The following is an 18,580-nucleotide window of genomic DNA, read 5'->3' as shown; positions in this document are numbered from 1 at the left end:
CAATTTATTTTATGGTGATTTAGTAGTTGATAGATTTATTATAGAATTGATGATATATAATAGGGAAATTACCTATATAAATGAAATGCTTTCTATGTTTCATATAATATTTAGTTTTTTTTTTATGTACACACTATTAATTTGTTTCTTATATTTCATAGTTTTATGTATAAATCTATTGTAGTTAATTGTTATTTTTCAAACTTAATTCGTTTCCCTCTTTCATCTGTTTTCCCCTTAATTTATTCATTTTGTATTACATTATATATATTATTAATTACATATTAATTCGTGCTACAACATGAAATAATATATTTTTAAATAATAATTGGAATATAATATTTGGTAGTACAATTTATATATGTTTATTGTTATACTTTGTTTGACTAATATTGATGTATGATTTGATAATTTTATGGGTATAATCTGAGTATTGGTGTAAATATTTTAGCCAATGTATGGCGTTGAACACATTTTTTATTTATCGATTCAGTAAAATATTTTCCTTTTTTGAAAAATTCGAGTCATCACATATACAGAAATAAACTTACCGCTAACTCAGATTAATAACAAAATACTAATTAAATAAATGAAAAAACTATAATTATAACAAAAACAAAAACATGATCTAGTAACACTTTTTTCAAATGAACTAAAATCTATTAACGACAAAATGTTTAATTTTGTTGATTTTCTTCACTAAACCAATCAGGTTATTAACCGAACCATAAACCGACAATTTTATATGGTACAAATAAACCAACTTGAACCGGAATGGCGGGGGAGGGGACTTTTCACTCTCTAGTTTCCCGCGACATTAGTTCCGTTGATAAGAGTGAAACAGATAAAGAGAACGAAGCCAACGAAGCCAAAAAAAAAAAGCAAAGATTTTTCACGATAAGAGAGGTCCAATGAACTCTCGGGATCTTGCACTCGTCTCTACCTCTGCAGTTCTCGGTGCTTTGATTTCAGCTCTAGCCTTTCGCGCCTTTTCACCAAACCCTAAAAACCCCAAATCCCGAAGAGTTAGTAGTTGTTCCACCGCAATTTCCAGAAGATTCCCATCTCAAGATCCTTTCAGTCCTCTGAAACGAAAAGGGTTCGTCTCAATTTCATTAATTTCTTCGGTTTTTGTTCTGATTTCGTTGTTCCCATAGCGAAATTTTCCAACTTTCATCAAAAATTGCTTTTGATTTTTTTTTTTTTTTATTGTTAATGTTAGTAAATAATTTGGTTTTGATTGGTGTGACAAAAAGGTACTTATCATGGGATGATTATTTCATGGCGATTGCATTCTTGTCAGCAGAACGATCAAAGGATCCTAACAGGCAGGTTGGTGCATGTTTGGTGAGCCAAGATGGTATAATTCTGGGTAAGATAAGGGATTAAACTGGTCCTTTTTGATCTCTTTTGGTACATTGTGGTTTTGTGTTGTTTATTTCATGTGTTTATTTCATGTGCAAGACCCGGTTACAACAATGAATTAAAATAGCTTTCATCTTTAATCTAGGGATTGGCTATAATGGTTTCCCAAGAGGCTGCTCTGATGACAGACTTCCTTGGGCCAAGGTATTAACATTCATCTTAAATCCAAGAAAAAAAATACAGAAGTTGATTGTCTATGCAAACTCATTTAAATTATGTTCAAGGTCTAGTTAGTAAACTACAAGTGTGGGTAATAATGAGTTCAAGAAAAGAGACAATGTTCTAGTAAAGAAATGAATCTCTCGAGATAATGCAAGTAACTTTATCCCCTAGATTTATTTTGGATGACAATATGCTTAACTGCTTATGCTCGTGCCATTTTCGCAGAAATCGAAAACTGGGAACCCATTGGAGACGAAGTATCCGTAAGTACTAAATCTCAATGATGCAAACTACAGCTAAACCTTTAACTTCTTGTTTTGCTGAGTATTGTGCAAACATTCATTTAGGAATCGTTAATACGGTGAGATGTTACAGTTCTCATCCGTTTTGGCTCATTGCTAAGCACTGATGTTTATGCTTCTGAATTTGTAGGTATGTTTGTCATGCTGAAGTTAATGCCATACTAAACACAAACCATGCATCTGCAGCCGGCCAGGTTCGTTTCTTATATCGAATATTCTACTTAATTTGATTGTCAGAGTCTCTGCTGAGGTTTCTGTTCCGACATATATGTGTGAGATGCTTTATTTAAGTTTGTTTTTTGCTTCCTCTAATGTCTTGCAGAAGCTTTATGTGACCATGTTCCCTTGCAATGAATGTGCAAAGGTTATTATACAGGTATGTTCTTCATACGATTTGGTTTGATCTGGAACTATAGAAACGTTTGATGGTTAATGTCTCCAACAAACTTGTCATTTTGATATCGAACACCAGAACCCGAATGATCTATCTAGACCTATTAACCATTCTAATGCAAGTAGATCATCAGAGTCAAGTGGACCTTTCATCTTAGCTTTCTTTCTTGCAGTCTGGTGTTAGCGAGGTCATCTATTTTGTGGAAAAGACACCAAATGACTCAGATGTTATTTATGTAGCCTCTCACAAGCTCTTATCCCTGGCCAACATCAAAGTAACTAAAGCCTCTTAAATTATCATCTCATACTTTTCTATACAATGATTGTAATGGGAAATCTCATTTTGGTATCTAAATCTGTCTGAAACAAAAAAAATTCAGGTTAGGAAGCATCAACCGGAGATGGATCAGATCTTGATCAAGTTTGAAAAACACTTACTCCAACCAGAGACCTAATTGTTCCAATTCTAGGACCAAATATTAGAATCTTAAGAATACTTGTATTGCAGACGTATATTCACTCAAAGACCGGCTCTTTCTTCTTTTATTATTTCTGTTTGAAAGTTTATAACACAAATTCAAGAACTTTGCCACAAACAGACAGAAGCAGTAGGAAAGAACAAGGACAATTTACACAAGAAAGACACAGTTTTGTCAAACTCGGTAGTTTTGGGGAAGAGGTATAACGCCGTCAAAGAAATCCCCAAAATAGCCAGATGGCTCATGGACAAGTCTTGCGATGATGTCTCTGAGAGTGATGAGCCCTTCGAGGTTACCAGAATCATCCACCACATATATCCTATGGATCTTTTCGACATCTAACATCAAAATCAGTTCCTTTAGTGTGTGGTTCTTAGTGCAAGCGATCACACCGCTCATTATAGGAGCTGATGTATCCCCTTGTTTCTCCAGATGCTCTCTAACAGCTACTAAGAAGTTCTTTGTTGTGATTGACCTAAAAACATCAGTAGAAAGTATTAAAGATTGACAATGCGGCGAAACTCGGTATTGAATCCGGTTACAAGGATTTATGAAGTATTAACCTGTAGTCATGGTAGATCTCTGGTGCAGTGAGGAGAAAGTGAACATCTCTAAGGCTTATGTTGCCTACTGGCTTCTCACTTTTCCTTTCAACGACAGGTATGCCTCCGATTCTTTTTCTCCTCATCAGCTTGAACGCCTGAAGAACTGGTTCGTCCTCATATATCTGAAATAGAAAATGATGATCTGTTAGAAGAAGAACTCAACGGTGATATGAGTAAGATTACACACTGACCTTTATGATATGATCCTTTGACATAATGGGAAGACCAACTTCAGAGAGAGTTTTGATTCCCCAATCCTCAAACCAGTGAAGCCCTGCACATTCTGCCAGCATATGGATAACTCCTGATTGTGTGATTATATTCTCAATTTTTGCTACACCTAAATCAACCACAGGGATGCTCTTCATTTTGTATTTAGAAAGAAGCAATAGCATGGTTAGAAAAGAGTTCTCTTTCTGCAGAGCCAGAAACGGTGCCCATCGGAATGTTCCAGAGATATCTCGAACCTGTTAAAGAGAATATTCAATGCATTTCAGAAGCCATAATCTGGGAAAAATGGTTTTATCCCCTTAATAGAGATACAAGCCTCACCTTGGTATTCTTGTATAGCTCTGAAGAAGTAAGGACCTCAAAGAAGTTTCCAGAAGTTATGGCTGAATCTTCATTATCTAGAACATCAGCGGTGAAATCATGAGAAAATCCATTTGAAGCTGCAACAGCAGGGCTCCTTGGAGATGGAGGCTCCAACTGTGTAGACAAGAAAAGCAAAGACATGAACATAATAGGTCGCTTCTCACATATTCTTCATAAGAATGATAAAAAAGGCTAAGGGTTAAAAGGGAAGGAGAGTTACCTGATGCAAAAGCCAGACAACAATGCCTGGAAACTCTACAATACCGATGTAGCGATCAATCCAACTGGCGTCTTCAGGGGCATCAACATCTACAACAGGTGCACTCAAGACCTTGAATTTCGATAGTGTCTGAACAGCTTCAGCCAAACTTGTATCTGATTTTATCTCGATGTCTAAATAGAGAGAGAAACCACAAAGAAATATTAGCACAACAACAACTCTTTATCTTTTGGGTAGGCACATCAGAAGATTTTTCAAGAATAGGACCTAGAAACTGTAACAATCAAGAACTAGTTCTGATTCCTTAAAATTGAACTGATCAGAGTATCCAATAAGCTGGGTTGGTTTCAAAATTCTGACTTCTGATCACAAATTTCAAATAAATATTCACCAACAAATACATGTCAAGAGATCATGAAACTCATTAATAAGGATATTAAAATCAGCAATCAATTTCAAAATCTTCCATAGATGAGTCAACATCCCATATTCCCCATACATGAACTATTTATCAATTCCAACTAAAGATCAAGTCATGATCAAAATCAAAAACCCACATCACATCATCCAAAATCCTCATATACCTTGAGAATCAGAAGAGAGAGGGAAAGCAGAGACGGGGATGCTCTCGAAGCAAGCGTTGAGCTTCTCGTTAGGGCTCAGCTGTGGTTTCTGCTCATCCCAGAGATCTTCCACACGCATACCTAGCTTCGCTTCCGGGCTCGACACGTCACTCCGATGTCCCAAGCTCTCGCTTCTCATTATCTTTATCTCCGGCACAGCCGCCATCTTTTTTCCGGGTAAGTCAAATCAGTGTAAAAGGTACCGTCTTTATTCTCCGGTAACTCAATAAGATAAAAAAAAATCCTCTCTTTACGTTTTCCGTCAGAAGAAGTAATTCTATAATTAGCTGTTATGATCTTTTCACTGAACAAAGAGAGATTGAAATAGACACCATAGTAGAGATCTCGAAGCAGATAGACAAATTCAAAAAACCCTGTTGTCTTTAAATCTTACGAATAAAGCCCCATATGTTTTAAATTTATCCAAAATGTTCCCGAGTTTTTTAATTTATTATGAAGATTGGGGGTTATTTTGAAACAAATTGGATTTCATAGTGATTTTGTTATAAATTATTGTATTTGGTGGTTAGTGACATGAGTGTAAAGAGTAGTAGCCTGTGACAGTATGTACCCTACTCCTTCGAGGTAGACTCAATATCTCAGCCGTTAGATTTGTGACACGTGAATGGAGTAGCGGAGATCAATTTGGGTGTTGGTCGTAAAAGCGATAGGCAAATGATTAAAATAATATAGAGAGGAATGAATAATAAATCTCCATTTGTCGAAGTCCTACTTATCTCTATCTTCTACTGTCTATTATTACAAATCCACACAAAAATTAGCAGCCGGCCTTGGAAATGGATAACTATGTAATACAGTATTTCTTTTCTTTTTATCACTCGGCCGACTTCTATTACACTGTTTATAGATTAGATTTGATATGCGTAGATTTAAAAGGACATCTGTGTTTGACAACAACCAAAAAAAAAAAGGACATCATGTTCAATTGTAAAAAGTACAACGATGAAGAGCACAAAGAAAGACATGTAGCGAAATAACGTCTTACCCACTCCCTTGTTCTCTGTTATCCTCTGTTTCCCACCTCTGCTCAAACTGAAGCACAGATTGTTTACACTTTACATTGATAACTTGGATCCTTTTACACTTCCACATACACACACACTTACACCTCTAATTAAGCAACTCACATTAGACTCTAACCAACACAACACTCTTTCGTGTTGGCTTAGCCAAACTTACGGCCCATTACTTCTTAACGCCACTCTTCTTAGACTTTTTTCTTGACTTCTTCTTCTTCTTGTCATTGACTCATCTTCTTCCTCTAGACATGAACTCTCTGTGTTCTTGTCATCTTCTTCTTTTTTCCTCTCTTATGGAAAATTACGATCTCTTGCTTCCTCTTCTTCTCACTGATTCTAACTTTCTCTTTTAATCAAAGGATTCGAGTCCAACAACAACCAGTCATTACAAAAGGCATAGAGCTGAAAAACATAAAGAGAGATTCTGAAGATAGCTATAACCTTTCATAGAACACGTGAAGAAACCGATGCTGCTCCCTCTCCCACCTTTAGTATGTATAATCCTTGTGAAGGAGCCTTCTGCAGTTGAATTCAGATCACCGTAACTAAACAAAAAGAATAGATAAGACTTGGCCTCTTGGCTTATATGCCAGAACAGCGTGTCTAAGCTTTAAAAATCAAAAAGTCTTAAAAATCAGTCATAGATGAAGTCATATGTACATGTTGAGTCTATTGCTACCTTAAGCCTTTTAAGACTTTCTATTAAAGTGAACATACACTTTTCCTGGAATAGTACGTTCTGTACACTGACTAAGCTTTAGACCTCTTGTCATTTGATAAAAACTGTAGACCTTTTGAATTGGAAGAACCTCTTACATTGTTCTAACACGACTACTGGATCGTCAGATTATAATTACTTTGTTCTTCCTGCATCTTCGTAAAATCACCTAAGGCTCTAAGAGAGGAAATTATATCCTTTGCTGAATAGATATCCCGGTTTTAGTTGGAGATGTTAAAGGAAGGGGCGCCAGATGGTGTGTTAAAGTCATAGTTAGTTTGTTCTGATTGCCCATCACCAACCGGAGATCATGGTTTCTGGAACAGTGTAGTTTTGTTTGGAGGTGAGTTGTTATATATATAGACTTTGGTTTGATTTAGGTGTGTTATAGGCCAGCAGGTTTTCTGTAGAGAGTATGGCCCCGGGATCAAACGTACCAAATAATCACCAAAGTCTCCCCAGAAACCCTTTATTTATTTGTAATTCAATGCATGCGTGAGAGGTTTTGTTCTCAAGCAAGTTTTCATGCATGGGCGAAGTTATCTTTTCCTTAATTTCTTCTTTGTAGGAGATGCTTGCTTGCTTGCTCTAGTGGGAATTACGATTACTTTTTGGACGTGGTTTGCGTGAAGGAACCTTCACTAGCATTTTGATCAATTTAGTTCCATTGGAATTCAAGCAATACCTTTCTTTCTAGATTCAGACTGCAATACACACACACATGTGATATGACACAACTTTTATTTATATCACAACACCATACAAGCTAACACGATATGTATGGTTGGTCAATCTATAGTAGAGTTTTCAACACTCGGAAAAGAGAATGTACTCACAGTAGCTCAGCTCTTCATGCATGCACGGATCTTCAAGAACTCACCATAGTTTCACTACAAAAAAAATAGTTGATTGCATCACTTATCACAAAAGTAAATGATATCAATTTAAATGACTTATTAATAAATGATGCATAATTATGTGATTAGCATCAATTATTATTATTGATATAGTAATTGAATAATTTGACATCAGTTCAATAAAAGTGACACAATTTTATTTGAATTTGCATCATTTCAAAAATATTTAACAGAAAATATATTTACATCACTTAATATAATGATACAAATTAAATATCAATTAAATAAATGATACAAAACTGATATCAATAATAAAATGACGTCAGGGGGATCCTTTGTCCCGGAGAGATTCTATCTCAGTATGGACTGACCCCTGTATACCGGCTCAATTCTCGAGACCAGCGTTATGCAATGGTCCTTTTAATGATCCCAATCTCCAATTGATTCCCTTAATTGATCATCGAACAAATACTTGGTGTATGGACATGCTTAACGAGCATTTTGACCCCATGGATGTCGCTTTGATAAGGGCATTACCTTTAGGAAGCACTCAAAGGGAAGACCAGTTAGGTTGGCATTATACGAAAAATGGAGAATACACAGTTAAGTCTGGTTATCTTTTGGCTCGTCGGGAAGTACCTGGAACTTTCCAAGCACCTGGTTGTGGACCGGAGATTACCTCCCTCCTGGCCAGTGTTTGGCAGGTTCGTTGTCCACCAAAAATTCAACATTTTATGTGGCAAGTTTTATCGGGGTGTATTTCGGTCTCGGCAAATTTGAAAAGGCAGGGCATTGCCTGCGATCTGGGCTGTGCAAGGTGTGGTGCTGAGGAGGAAACTGTAAATCATGCCATATTTGTTTGTCCTCCGGCTCGACAGGTTTGGGCTTTAGCAAACGTACCAGTGGGGGCTATTTCCTTTCCCACGGAGTCCGTATATGCAAATGTGGATCATTTTCTGGACAACAATAACCCTGTGTCTCAGGTTTCAATGTTCCTCTGGCTTATGTGGTATATTTGGAAAGCAAAGAATGCACAGGTTTATGAAAATATTGTTGAGCGTCCACAAGATATTGTCTTGGTAGCGGAAGGTGAGGCTTTGTCGTGGCAGCAGGCTCAGGTGGAGAGTGAGGGTATGGATTCGACCTCTATCACTCTCGCTCCAGACCCCCGACCGAGGGTAGCCACTGCTAATCTTCCTGCGTCTTTTTCTGGTTATCGTTTTTTCGTCGATGGATCATGGAAAGCGGGTGACCCGCTCGCTGGTGCGGGATGGGTTTGTTCGTCGTTTCAGGACACACCGCCATTTGGAGGAGCCACTAATTTCCGACGGAGTCTCTCCCCTTTACATGCAGAAGTAGAAGCTTTCATTTGGGCGATGCGGTGCATGATCGGACATGATTTCATAGATGTGGCGTTCTTTACAGACTGCTCAGACTTGGTGAAGATGGTGTCTTCTTCTGCGGACTGGCCAGCTTTCTCGGCGTATCTTGACGACATCAAGATTGACAAAGAAGAATTTGCATCCTTCTCTTTATCTTTAATCCGCATCATGTTTTGTTTGTAAACAATTTCCCTCCCATTGGCTCGTTTGAGCTAATCTTTTGTTGACAAAAAAATATAATAATAATAATAACAAAATGATGTTAATTCATACATATTCTATTTGAATTAAATAAATATATGTATTTCAAAATGTTATTAGATCAGTATATTACTTATGCAAGTCAATATTAATTTACATGTGTCAAAACTCAAAATATTCAATATTAATATTTTTATTCTCTAAGGATCAATTTATTTTTCCATAAAAAATTAAACATATATTACTATTTCCCAAGAAAATTTTATAAATTTTCTATTCTTAATTATATTAAATATACGAAAATAATATTTTTAAAATTATATTTACATTCTCCACCTAACAAACCTGCAAAAATAGAATAATTAAGAAAGTATAATTTAAGAAAATGTATTAATTACATTCTCCACCTAACAAACCTGCAAAAATATTTATTTTCAAAATAATTAATCATTATATCATAAATATTTCCATAAATTAATAATTATTAAAAAAATCGTAAATAAACAGTATCCGTGATATATTGATTTTTTAACAATTAATCAATATTATCACAAATATTTTCCATAAATAACACTTATAAAAATAAAATAAAACAGATATGTTTGGATATGGTAACCTGTTTTCCTTTATTTTTTAAATTTCTCATTTTTTCTTGCTTTTATTAAAAATATTGGGAGATTTTATATTTGTATTAAAGCTGTTTAATAAAAAACTGAAAAATTGTTTCCACTTTCTACACTACTTACGATCTTTGTAACTATTTAAGGGTGAAAGTCCTTCTCCATCTATATTATAAGCAAAACAAAATTGAGAGTGATCAAAACAAAAACTTTTGTATAAGTTCTTGTTTCAATGTCAACAAGACAACCACTAGTAAATTATGCGTGGTAAATCTTCTTTTCTTCTCTCTATAACAAGTTTTTTTTTTATTATCAAATGTAGAATTCTAATTTTTCCTCTGTTATTTTTGTTTATGTAACTCAGAAATTCTCAAGATGAAACAACAGTGTCATGAAGACAATGGAAAAAAAAAGGGAGGGAACAACACTACAACAAATATGTACATTGATAGCAGACGGATATAGCTCATTTTCCGTCACTGCTATGAAAGATGAGATTTTTTTTCGCTTACTTTTTAATAGCATCTTATTAACGCTATGATAGGAAAATTATGTAGCGGGAAACAAAAGTGACTTTTGTCCGCCAATACTTAGTGAAATTATTCACTTAATCGCCAAATAAAAAAAAAACCCAAAAACTCGACACACTCTCTCTCTCTCTCTCGTTACAACCTAAGCTCAACCTAAGAAGATTTCTTCTTCTAAATTCTCTGTGTGTGCTCAAATTCTTCTAAATTTCTTATCAATTCTTCAGTTTTATCGCCGTTTGTGAAAAGCCCCAATTTCGCCGTTTGTGAAAAGCCCCAATTTCGCCCTAAATCTCCATATCCATCGCAATTGATAGCTCGAATCCATTTTTGAGGCATGTCTTTCTTCTTCCTCCTAATTTCGTTATTTGTTTCGATTATTTGTGATTTCAAACAGCTTTTGATTTCGATAAGGGTCAGATTTAGTTATCTGTTTTGTTAGGGTTCGATTTATCTAGATTTATTTCGTTATCTGTTTTTTAGGGTTCGATTATTTACAGATTTTGAGAATGTGGAGTTTCGAATCCATCTGTTTTGTTAGGGTTCGATTATTTACAGATTTGACTCAAAAATAGCTTTTGGATTTGAGTATTTGCGCCTTCATAAACTGAACGATTTTTTTTTTTTCCCAAGTGTTGGTGATTGAAATGTTGGGGAACTGAAGCTTCTCATTTCTCTGTACTCACACAACAGGTTAGTATCACTCAACCAATAGTTAAACATTATTATTACACACGAATATTGGTGATTGCTATGTTTTGTCCTTTGAGTCTGATTCGTATAAATAGTGATTAGATTAGTGAGATTTTACACAGTTAGATATTGGTTTAAGAGCATCTGTATGTGTCTGAAGTAGTGCAGTATTGTCTGAATTGTTGCTTAATGTGAGCTTTGTATAATATGTATCTCTATTTTATCTATAAAGGTTAAAATTTATATTATAACATATAATGTTGGACAAGGCATGGGTGCATCTATGCAGGTAAGGAATTATATTTCATAATTAGGTTTTATTTTGGGTTTGGATACTTTAAGATGTTCTTTTAGTTATGATTTTTTTCTTTAATTATCCATTGAAGAGCTGATCCTGGTTATAAAAGTGGAGCTTGGAAATTTGTAAGGGATGTGTCTGCGGCTTTAGGTGACATAGAAATGATAATATGTCCTTGTAAAGACTGTCGTAATGTAGTACGACAGTTAAACAGTGTTGTGGTTGAGCATCTTGTAATAAGAGGGATGGATGAGGCATACAAGGTGCATAGTGATTGGTATCATCATGGAGATGTGAAGTCAGTAGATGAATTTCAAAGTAAACCAACTCAGTGGAATGAGGAAGTTTTTGAGTTATATAAAGCTGCTGAATTTTTTGATCAAGAGTTGGCTTTTAGAGGTGACTTAGCTGACCAACCTGTGGGCGACTTAAGTGAGATTGCAGAGGGTGAGGACCAACAAGAGGATGAGTTCCTTGCAAAGATCCGGGATGCTGAAACCCCACTATACCCTAGCTGTTCAAACCACAGCAAGTTATCGGCTATTGTGACTTTGTTTAGGATTAAGACACATAATGGCTGGTCGGATAAGAGCTTCAATGAACTGCTTCAGACATTGCCAAGCATGTTGCCAGATGGTAATGTCTTTCACACATCATTGTATGATGTCAAGAAATTTTTAAAGAGCTTTCATATGGGATATGAAAAGATCGACGCATGTGTTAATGATTGCTGCCTCTTCAGAAAGAAGTTAAAGAAGCTTGATAAATGTCCCAAATGTAATGCTTCACGGTGGAAGACTAATAAGCGGACTAATGAGGTAAAGAAAGGTGTCCCACAGAAAGTATTAAGATATTTTCCAATTATACCAAGGCTGAAGAGAATGTTCAGATCAGAGGACATGGCTAAGGACTTACGGTGGCATTACACTAACAAGAGCACTGATGGAAAACTTCGACATCCAGTAGATTCTGTTACATGGGCTCAGATGAATGAGAAGTATCCTTCATTTGCAGCTGAAGAAAGGAACATACGGCTTGGGCTGTCCACAGATGGATTTAATCCATTCAACATGAAGAATAGTAATTATAGTAGCTGGCCTGTGCTATTTGTTGAATGTTGTAGATTTTATGATGTATTCTATTATATAAGTTCTACGTGATTAAGTTTCTGTTCTAAGTGATTAATTTTCTGTTTACGCAGGTGAATTAAAATGGGTGGAACTAAAAAGAAGGTTGGAGGGAAGAAGGGTGGAGGAAAAAGAAAGAGAAAGTCTAAGGATGATGACGAACCTGAGTTTATTTGTACTGTGGAGGCCCAACCTGTAGCAACAGAACAGCATGTGGAGGCCCAACCTGTAGCAACAGAACAGCATGTGGAGGAAGAGGAGCATCATTCCGAAGAACCACAAACTCAACAGCAACCAGAAGAACCAGTAGGAGAGTTTGTGTTGTCTGAAGAACATGAGCAGCCTGCTACGCGTAAAAGAAAACGAGGACCAACAAAGATGAAAAACCTAGCCAAGGATCCATCTGTTAGAGTGAAAGTTGATTACAATGTACTTGGAGTAGCGGTTGGTCCAGGGTCAGTCAAGTTGGCATCATATGTAGGGACATTGATGCGAGAACACATCCCTATCAACATACCTAACTGGAAGAAAGTGAGTCCAGATCTTAAAACACTTCTCTGGAGATCTGTTCAGGTAACAAGAATTTTTTTTTGTTTTTAAAAAGTCTCTCAATTGAACATGTTTACTTTTATAGTTATGGTGTGAGTGTAAGTGAATGCAGGCAAGGTTTGAGCTTGATGAAGATTGGCAAAGGATATCTGTGATTCACCAGATGGGACATTTGTGGCGATCACACAAGTCTGTCACGGTGAAGGCTATAAATTTGGCTGCAAATAACCAAGAGAGGATGAATTTGAGACCACCAAATATTGGTCCTGTTGATTGGCAAAAATTTGTCAAACTCAAAACTAGTGCTGCATTTAAGGTAATTACTTGTGATTATAATTGTTTAGTAGTTGATTGGTGATTAGTAATTAACATGTTTCATTATTAGGCCGTGAGTGAGAAATATAAAGCAAAAAGAAAGAATCAGATACCTCACACCACTAGTCGTAAAGGGATCAGCAGACTAACAGAAGAAATGGCAAGCATATATACTACAACTATGTTGTTTATTATTATACATAGTGCTTGTACTGTTACTGAAATTTTGTTTTCTGGAACAGAAAGCTGAAAGTGAAGATCCTTCCAGCGTGACAAGACTAGATGTTTGGATCAAGTCTCGCACCAAAAAGGATGGTACACCAGTAGATACGAATGCAGCTGATTTGATTGTAAGTCTGAATAGAGTTGTACACCAGTAAATAGTGTGTTATCGACTAGTAAAACCTGAAACTGTCTTTATGTTTTTCAGCAAAAAGCAGCTGAAATTGGTGGAAGTGATGCTCCAGCATTTTTAACAAATCCAGATGAAGATCACCTCGCCAAGCTTTTAGGACCTGACAATTCTGGTAGGCTGAGGGCAATGGGTAGAGGCATGAGTAAGACCAAATTAGCTTGTTTACAAATGCAGAGCAAGTGTATGGCTGAAATGGAAGAGCGGCAAGTAAAATTAGTAAAACAGGTCAATGCCTTGGAAAGTGAACTTGGCAGAATCAAGAATCAGGTTAGATACTTAAGAGTTCTCTACTATTCATCAGCCAGTTAGAGTAATATAAATTGATGTTATTTTTGTTTATGTTACAGAGACCAGAAGCTGAAATGGATGAAAACTCAGCTGCAAGAGTAACATATTCTTACTTCTTTTCATATCAGCTAAGTGATTCTTCTTAGTGTCGTTTATGATTCTTAGTTGCTCATGAAATTGTTGCAGAGTGTAAACAAAAGAGCACATCCTAAGTGTGTGTTTGTTGATTGGTCTGACATTGATGAAAATGTTGGTGAGGGTCGGATTCTTTCTTCTGATCCGGATGACATAGTGAATGACTGTCGTCTTGGCCCTTATGATCTCAAAGTGTTAGTTGAAGCTGCATATAAACCAGATGCATTTCTATGGAGACCTGCACAAAAGATCTTTCATATGAAAGAAGCTGTTGGACATATAATCGCATGGCCAACTGATAAGTGTAGACTGGTAGACAACAACATCCAAATGGAAGACATTGCCCCTATGGTATTTATAATTTCTAGCAATGTGTTAGCAATGTATTACCCCTGTCTATAATGCTAATTAATTATATTGGATTTGTTTACTGATTGTGTTTAACAGGGTATACAAGGAAACAAATGTAAACTATTGGATTTGTCTAAGGGTGACGTCATTGTTGCTGAGGGGCGTTGGGAGACACAAGAACCAAGTGCGTTGGTTAACGGAATTCCTCTTGGACCAAAAGCAGTTAAAGTATTTGTGGATTCAGTAAAGCAGCCTGATACATCACTATGGAGACCTACAGCTGAAATGTCATTTCTTGAGGACTGTTTGATGGCTTACGTATCTTGGCCCCTGAGTAAGGTTGATTTTGAAAATCCCTCAACTCCAACTGGTCAGAATGCTACATCACATGCTTCTTTGTCTGCATCAAAGGCCAAGTCTGCAGCCACAGCTTCTAAGTCTGCTACAGAGTCCAAAACTTCAGCAACAGCTTCAAAGGCTGCATCGCAGGCCAAATCTGCATCTATGTCTTCTAAGTCTGCATCTGGTTCTGAGTCTCCTGTTGATGATGCAACGGGTCCAATATCACCAATAAAGAATACTTTACCATCACAGTCTCCTCTCAGGAAGTCTCCAGTAAGTGTTTTCATATGTTATGAAGTTGTTTTTGTTAATTATATGATGACTGATGGTTTATATTGTAAACATGGCAGCGCATTAATAAAGTTATTTCCAAGGAGAATAAGAAGTGCAAGTTGATGGATTTAACTGAAAAGAATAGGGTTGTGGCTGAAGGACGATGGGGAACAAATGATCCAGAACATAAGGTTCACTTTACTCGCTTGGGTTCTAATGCAGTTAAAGTGTGGATAGATGTTGTGAAGGTGAAAAATGTAAAAGTTTGGAGGCCATCCGATGAAATAGAGATTATTGAAGATGCACTTAGCTCCTGCATTGCTTGGCCAGAGAACAAGGTCATTATGTCTTAAACTGATGGTTTTATTGTGTAATGTTAAGTACTTGAGATTGCTTGTTTATTTTGGATGTTCTTGAGACTTTGATGGTAAACTGATGTTCTTGAGACTTTTGTTATGTATTTTGGATCTGAGACGTTTATTAATCAGATTTTATGAGATTTTATAAAACAGGTTATGTGTGCTATAATCACATATCAGAAAATGCTATAAAAGTACAGGTAAACGTTATGATAAAAGAATATACCATAGCACAGTAAACAAGATAAAACAGCATTTCGCAACAGCTATATTAGATATGTATAACATAGCACGAAAAATTAAATATTGTATAAATTTTTGCAAAATTATAATCTTGATAATACAGCAGTTTATTAGAGCTATGCTATAAAACTATAACATAGCACGAAAAAACAAATGTTGTATAAATTTTTTCAAAATTATGATCTTGATAATATAGCAATTTCTTAAAGCTATGTTATATTTTTATAACATAGCATACGTAATAAGTGCTATTGTATATGGGGTACATATAATAACAGTGCCCTAAAACAGCGCTCATGAAAACGCTATCAAAGACCTATGATAGCGTTTTTCTCTGGTTAACAATGTGCATATTTGTTGTAGTGCAAAAGCAATATGTGTTTCATATAACACTTATAAAAATACATATGACACTTCAGCAAGAAGAAAAAAAAAGCTCAGTAATCAATTTATGATTGAGTTCATATCAGTTTTTTTTTTCGGTTTTTAATTCAACGTTGAATGTATGATCTGATCAGTTCATATCAGTTTTTTTGTTGAATCTATATTAAACTAAATGCATTGTATTTATGTTTTTTATTTGTTTTTTAAATAACAATTTTAATAAAAGATATTATAGTACAAATTCAAAAAGATTTTAATAGATATCAAAGACAATTTTTGTATATTAAAATAATTTTCAAAAATATTTAAAATAAACGAATCTGTTATTATTATTAAAACAAAAAATCTTTTATTAGTATCAGTTATTCATAAATAATACCAAATTTTAAAATCAATTATAAAAACTGACACAATAATTTAAAATCATTTGTTATAACTGATTTAATATAACATCAATTTGAAATAAAATGATGTAAATTATTTGCATCAACAAATAGTAAATTATTTTGTAAAGTGATACAAATTATATTTACATCATTTAAATCTGATGCAAATATAAAAAATAAATGATTTAAAACAACATATTTTTTGTAGTGTTTGTTCGTAGATCCCTCATTCATGCTCTTGAACTTTCTCAGTAAAATACACAATTTTAATCACAACACATATATATGGCATAAGTTCGTACACGATAGTCACATGCATGTTCAATATAATTAACTGATCAGATTTTAACACATATTTATAAATTGTAACGCCCGCGAATCCGATTTTCGGTTTGTGCATCAATCAATGCTATGGGAGTGCATCGATTGATGCATATGTATGGTTTGTGCGCGGATTAGTTTTATTTTCTCTAGTTTGGTACGATTTATGGAGAGATCCCTAGGGCTCTTATATAAAAGGGAGAATTCAACGCTTAGAGGTTTTGGTTAGCCGTTTTCATCCTAGATAGAAGAGAGAAAGAGAATCCCTTGAGAGATCGTTCTGTGAAGGAAGGAGAAGGTTTTTGTACTTGTTTTGGTGTGTTCTAAGCGTAGGAAGGGAGATCTAAACGTGGAGTAGCGTTTGAAAGTTTCTAGAAGGCTTGGATCTTGGTGTTCTTTGTCCTTTTCTTTTTAAATCAAGGTGAGTGTGTGACCATGGATTATCTAAACGATTCGATGTGTATTTTGTGTGATTTTGGGTGATTGATTGCTTGTGTGCTTATTTGTGCTTGGTTGTCATGGTGGTTGTGGCATGTTGAGGTCGGATTTGGAGTCACGGACGCTGTGGAGACGATTGGAGTCGGGAGAAGTCGAGAAAGATCGGGTTCGGCGATGATCCGCGCAAATGCATCGATCGATGCAAGGAGTGCATCGGTCGTTGCAGCTGGGGATTTGGAGATTGCATCGGTCGACGCAAGGTCGTAGAGTCACGCATGTGTTCAGATTTTTCTGGTTTGCTTGTGTTGTGTATTGTGTTGTGTTTGTCTTTTCGCTTGTGTGTATAGCCCAGTAGGTGGGAAGATCACCTCACTGAGTATTTGTGATAATACTCACGCTTCTCAATTGTTGTTTGTGGTGTGCAGGTATGTGACATGAAATCATGGCGATGAGGAGGAGGATGATTTAGAGTCTCGATTGTGTGTTGATGGTTATGTTATTAATGTTGGAAGCTTGTGTAGAAGCATGCTAGGTTGTTGTATAGATAAAAATGTTTCGTGTTGATGATCTATTGGAGTTGGTCATGTGATATGTTTTTGCTGGGCATGTTATTGGATGCTGGTTTATTATTGGTATTATGGTTGGGTCGTGATGTTTTTTTTTTGGTAAGGTGGGTCGTGATGTTTATGTTGTTATGTTATATTTTTTTTAGAAAAACAGGTCGGATTGTTTCATAAATAATACCAAAAATAAATATTATTAAATATAATAAGTATAACTAAAATTACAAATAATTCATGATACAACAATATTTTAAATAACGACCTTCTAAATATGTTATATTGTTTTGCATACTTTGTTGACTATTTTTTTTTGTCAAGACAAGTCTAGATTTAGTTTTTAACATAATTTGTTTATCATTCTGCATATCTTAAATAATTATGAGAGAAAACTAAAAACATAAAATTATTTTCATGATAGAAAAATAGATAAAAATACTCCATTCCATCTTGGCAAAAATGATCTGGTAAATATACATATGAAAATAAAACTCATTAATTGTTATAATATCAAAGTATAAGTGTTTTGTTATTTGCTTTTTATTCAAGTTTTTATATATATTACAATGTATATTATTTTGTATATTTTGATCTTCTTATTTGTTTATGAGCTATTTGATATTATGAGATAGATTATTTTATTTCTCAAAAACTATCGAAGATTCAAAGATTCTATAAGCAAATGAAGGTCAATAGCTCAAAAACGATTTCTTAATTTATCAGTTCTATAAAATCTAAATTTTTTAGATATATGAATATTCACACAGTGTATATAAATTAAGATGAGGGTTAATTTTTTTTTATTAGATATCATATATGTATTTTAATATGTAATGTTTTCTCTTATATTTTTGATTAAATTATAATATCATGAGGTTCTATTTTATTTGTGTTACTGTCAATGGTGTACCTAAAATAATCATAAAACCAATTCTAGCAGGTTAATACATCATTT

At 35.0% G+C, this 18,580-nt stretch overlaps 4 protein-coding genes across 5 annotated transcripts; 3 read left to right on the top strand and 1 right to left on the bottom strand.

Annotated features, from left to right (window-relative positions):
* The first annotated feature begins 785 nt into the window (after positions 1-785).
* LOC104791072 (uncharacterized) lies at positions 786-2,828 on the top strand. Its single transcript, XM_010516871.3, has 8 exons — positions 786-1,099; positions 1,257-1,372; positions 1,511-1,569; positions 1,813-1,850; positions 2,020-2,083; positions 2,212-2,265; positions 2,456-2,557; positions 2,663-2,828. The coding sequence occupies exons 1-8, from the start codon at positions 912-914 to the stop codon at positions 2,735-2,737; spliced, it is 696 nt and encodes a 231-aa protein (XP_010515173.1). The 5' UTR covers positions 786-911; the 3' UTR covers positions 2,738-2,828.
* LOC104791073 (SNF1-related protein kinase regulatory subunit gamma-1-like) lies at positions 2,798-5,261 on the bottom strand. The gene is made up of 6 exons (XM_010516872.3): positions 4,765-5,261; positions 4,181-4,353; positions 3,919-4,074; positions 3,558-3,833; positions 3,325-3,488; positions 2,798-3,236 (listed from the first exon to the last, which is right to left on the bottom strand). Exons 1-6 carry the CDS (start codon positions 4,967-4,969, stop codon positions 2,936-2,938), a joined length of 1,275 nt encoding a protein of 424 aa, XP_010515174.1. The 5' UTR covers positions 4,970-5,261; the 3' UTR covers positions 2,798-2,935.
* Positions 5,262-7,903: 2,642 nt separating this feature from the next.
* Positions 7,904-10,016, top strand: LOC147942644 (uncharacterized). Its single transcript, XM_087456149.1, has 2 exons — positions 7,904-8,901; positions 9,986-10,016. Exons 1-2 carry the CDS (start codon positions 7,904-7,906, stop codon positions 10,014-10,016), a joined length of 1,029 nt encoding a protein of 342 aa, XP_087312275.1.
* A 49-nt stretch (positions 10,017-10,065) lies between these two features.
* On the top strand, positions 10,066-15,443 carry LOC104734082 (uncharacterized). Of its 2 annotated transcripts, XM_087453098.1 has the most exons (11): positions 10,222-10,483; positions 10,782-10,841; positions 12,341-12,839; positions 12,928-13,131; positions 13,201-13,290; positions 13,373-13,480; positions 13,561-13,812; positions 13,893-13,931; positions 14,020-14,319; positions 14,416-14,934; positions 15,012-15,443. In XM_087453098.1, the coding sequence occupies exons 3-11, from the start codon at positions 12,351-12,353 to the stop codon at positions 15,285-15,287; spliced, it is 2,277 nt and encodes a 758-aa protein (XP_087309224.1). In that variant the 5' UTR covers positions 10,222-10,483; positions 10,782-10,841; positions 12,341-12,350; the 3' UTR covers positions 15,288-15,443. The 2 variants fall into 2 exon arrangements, with proteins under 2 accessions (XP_087309225.1, XP_087309224.1); XM_087453099.1 differs by lacking the exon at positions 10,782-10,841 and having other exon boundaries at positions 10,066-10,483.
* Positions 15,444-18,580: the final 3,137 nt, after the last annotated feature.

This window comes from Camelina sativa, chromosome 6 (genome assembly GCF_030686135.1).
Source record: "Camelina sativa cultivar CO46 ecotype springtype chromosome 6, ASM3068613v1".
NCBI classification, from domain to species: Eukaryota; Viridiplantae; Streptophyta; class Magnoliopsida; order Brassicales; family Brassicaceae; genus Camelina; species Camelina sativa.
Note: the sequence above shows the minus strand (reverse complement) of the source record. Positions and strands in the feature narration are given on the sequence as shown.

What these genes read in the sequence shown, in the direction of transcription:
- LOC104734082 (XM_087453099.1), top strand. Translation starts at nt 12,351, where the DNA reads ATGGGTGGAACTAAAAAGAAGGTTGGAGGGAAGAAGGGTGGAGGAAAA. An exon ending in TTCTCTGGAGATCTGTTCAG is followed by an intron (nt 12,840 to 12,927) that starts GTAACAAGAATT and finishes AAGTGAATGCAG; the next exon opens with GCAAGGTTTGAGCTTGATGA. An exon ending in TTGGCAGAATCAAGAATCAG is followed by an intron (nt 13,813 to 13,892) that starts GTTAGATACTTA and finishes TTTATGTTACAG; the next exon opens with AGACCAGAAGCTGAAATGGA.
- LOC147942644 (XM_087456149.1), top strand. Translation starts at nt 7,904, where the DNA reads ATGCTTAACGAGCATTTTGACCCCATGGATGTCGCTTTGATAAGGGCA. An exon ending in GACTGGCCAGCTTTCTCGGC is followed by an intron (nt 8,902 to 9,985) that starts GTATCTTGACGA and finishes TATGTAACTCAG; the next exon opens with AAATTCTCAAGATGAAACAA.
- LOC104791072 (XM_010516871.3), top strand. Translation starts at nt 912, where the DNA reads ATGAACTCTCGGGATCTTGCACTCGTCTCTACCTCTGCAGTTCTCGGT. An exon ending in CCAAGATGGTATAATTCTGG is followed by an intron (nt 1,373 to 1,510) that starts GTAAGATAAGGG and finishes TCTTTAATCTAG; the next exon opens with GGATTGGCTATAATGGTTTC. An exon ending in ACAGACTTCCTTGGGCCAAG is followed by an intron (nt 1,570 to 1,812) that starts GTATTAACATTC and finishes CCATTTTCGCAG; the next exon opens with AAATCGAAAACTGGGAACCC.
- LOC104791073 (XM_010516872.3), bottom strand. Translation starts at nt 4,969, where the DNA reads ATGGCGGCTGTGCCGGAGATAAAGATAATGAGAAGCGAGAGCTTGGGA. An exon ending in TTGTCTGGCTTTTGCATCAG is followed by an intron (nt 4,075 to 4,180) that starts GTAACTCTCCTT and finishes TTGTCTACACAG; the next exon opens with TTGGAGCCTCCATCTCCAAG. An exon ending in AGCTATACAAGAATACCAAG is followed by an intron (nt 3,834 to 3,918) that starts GTGAGGCTTGTA and finishes TCTCTTTAACAG; the next exon opens with GTTCGAGATATCTCTGGAAC.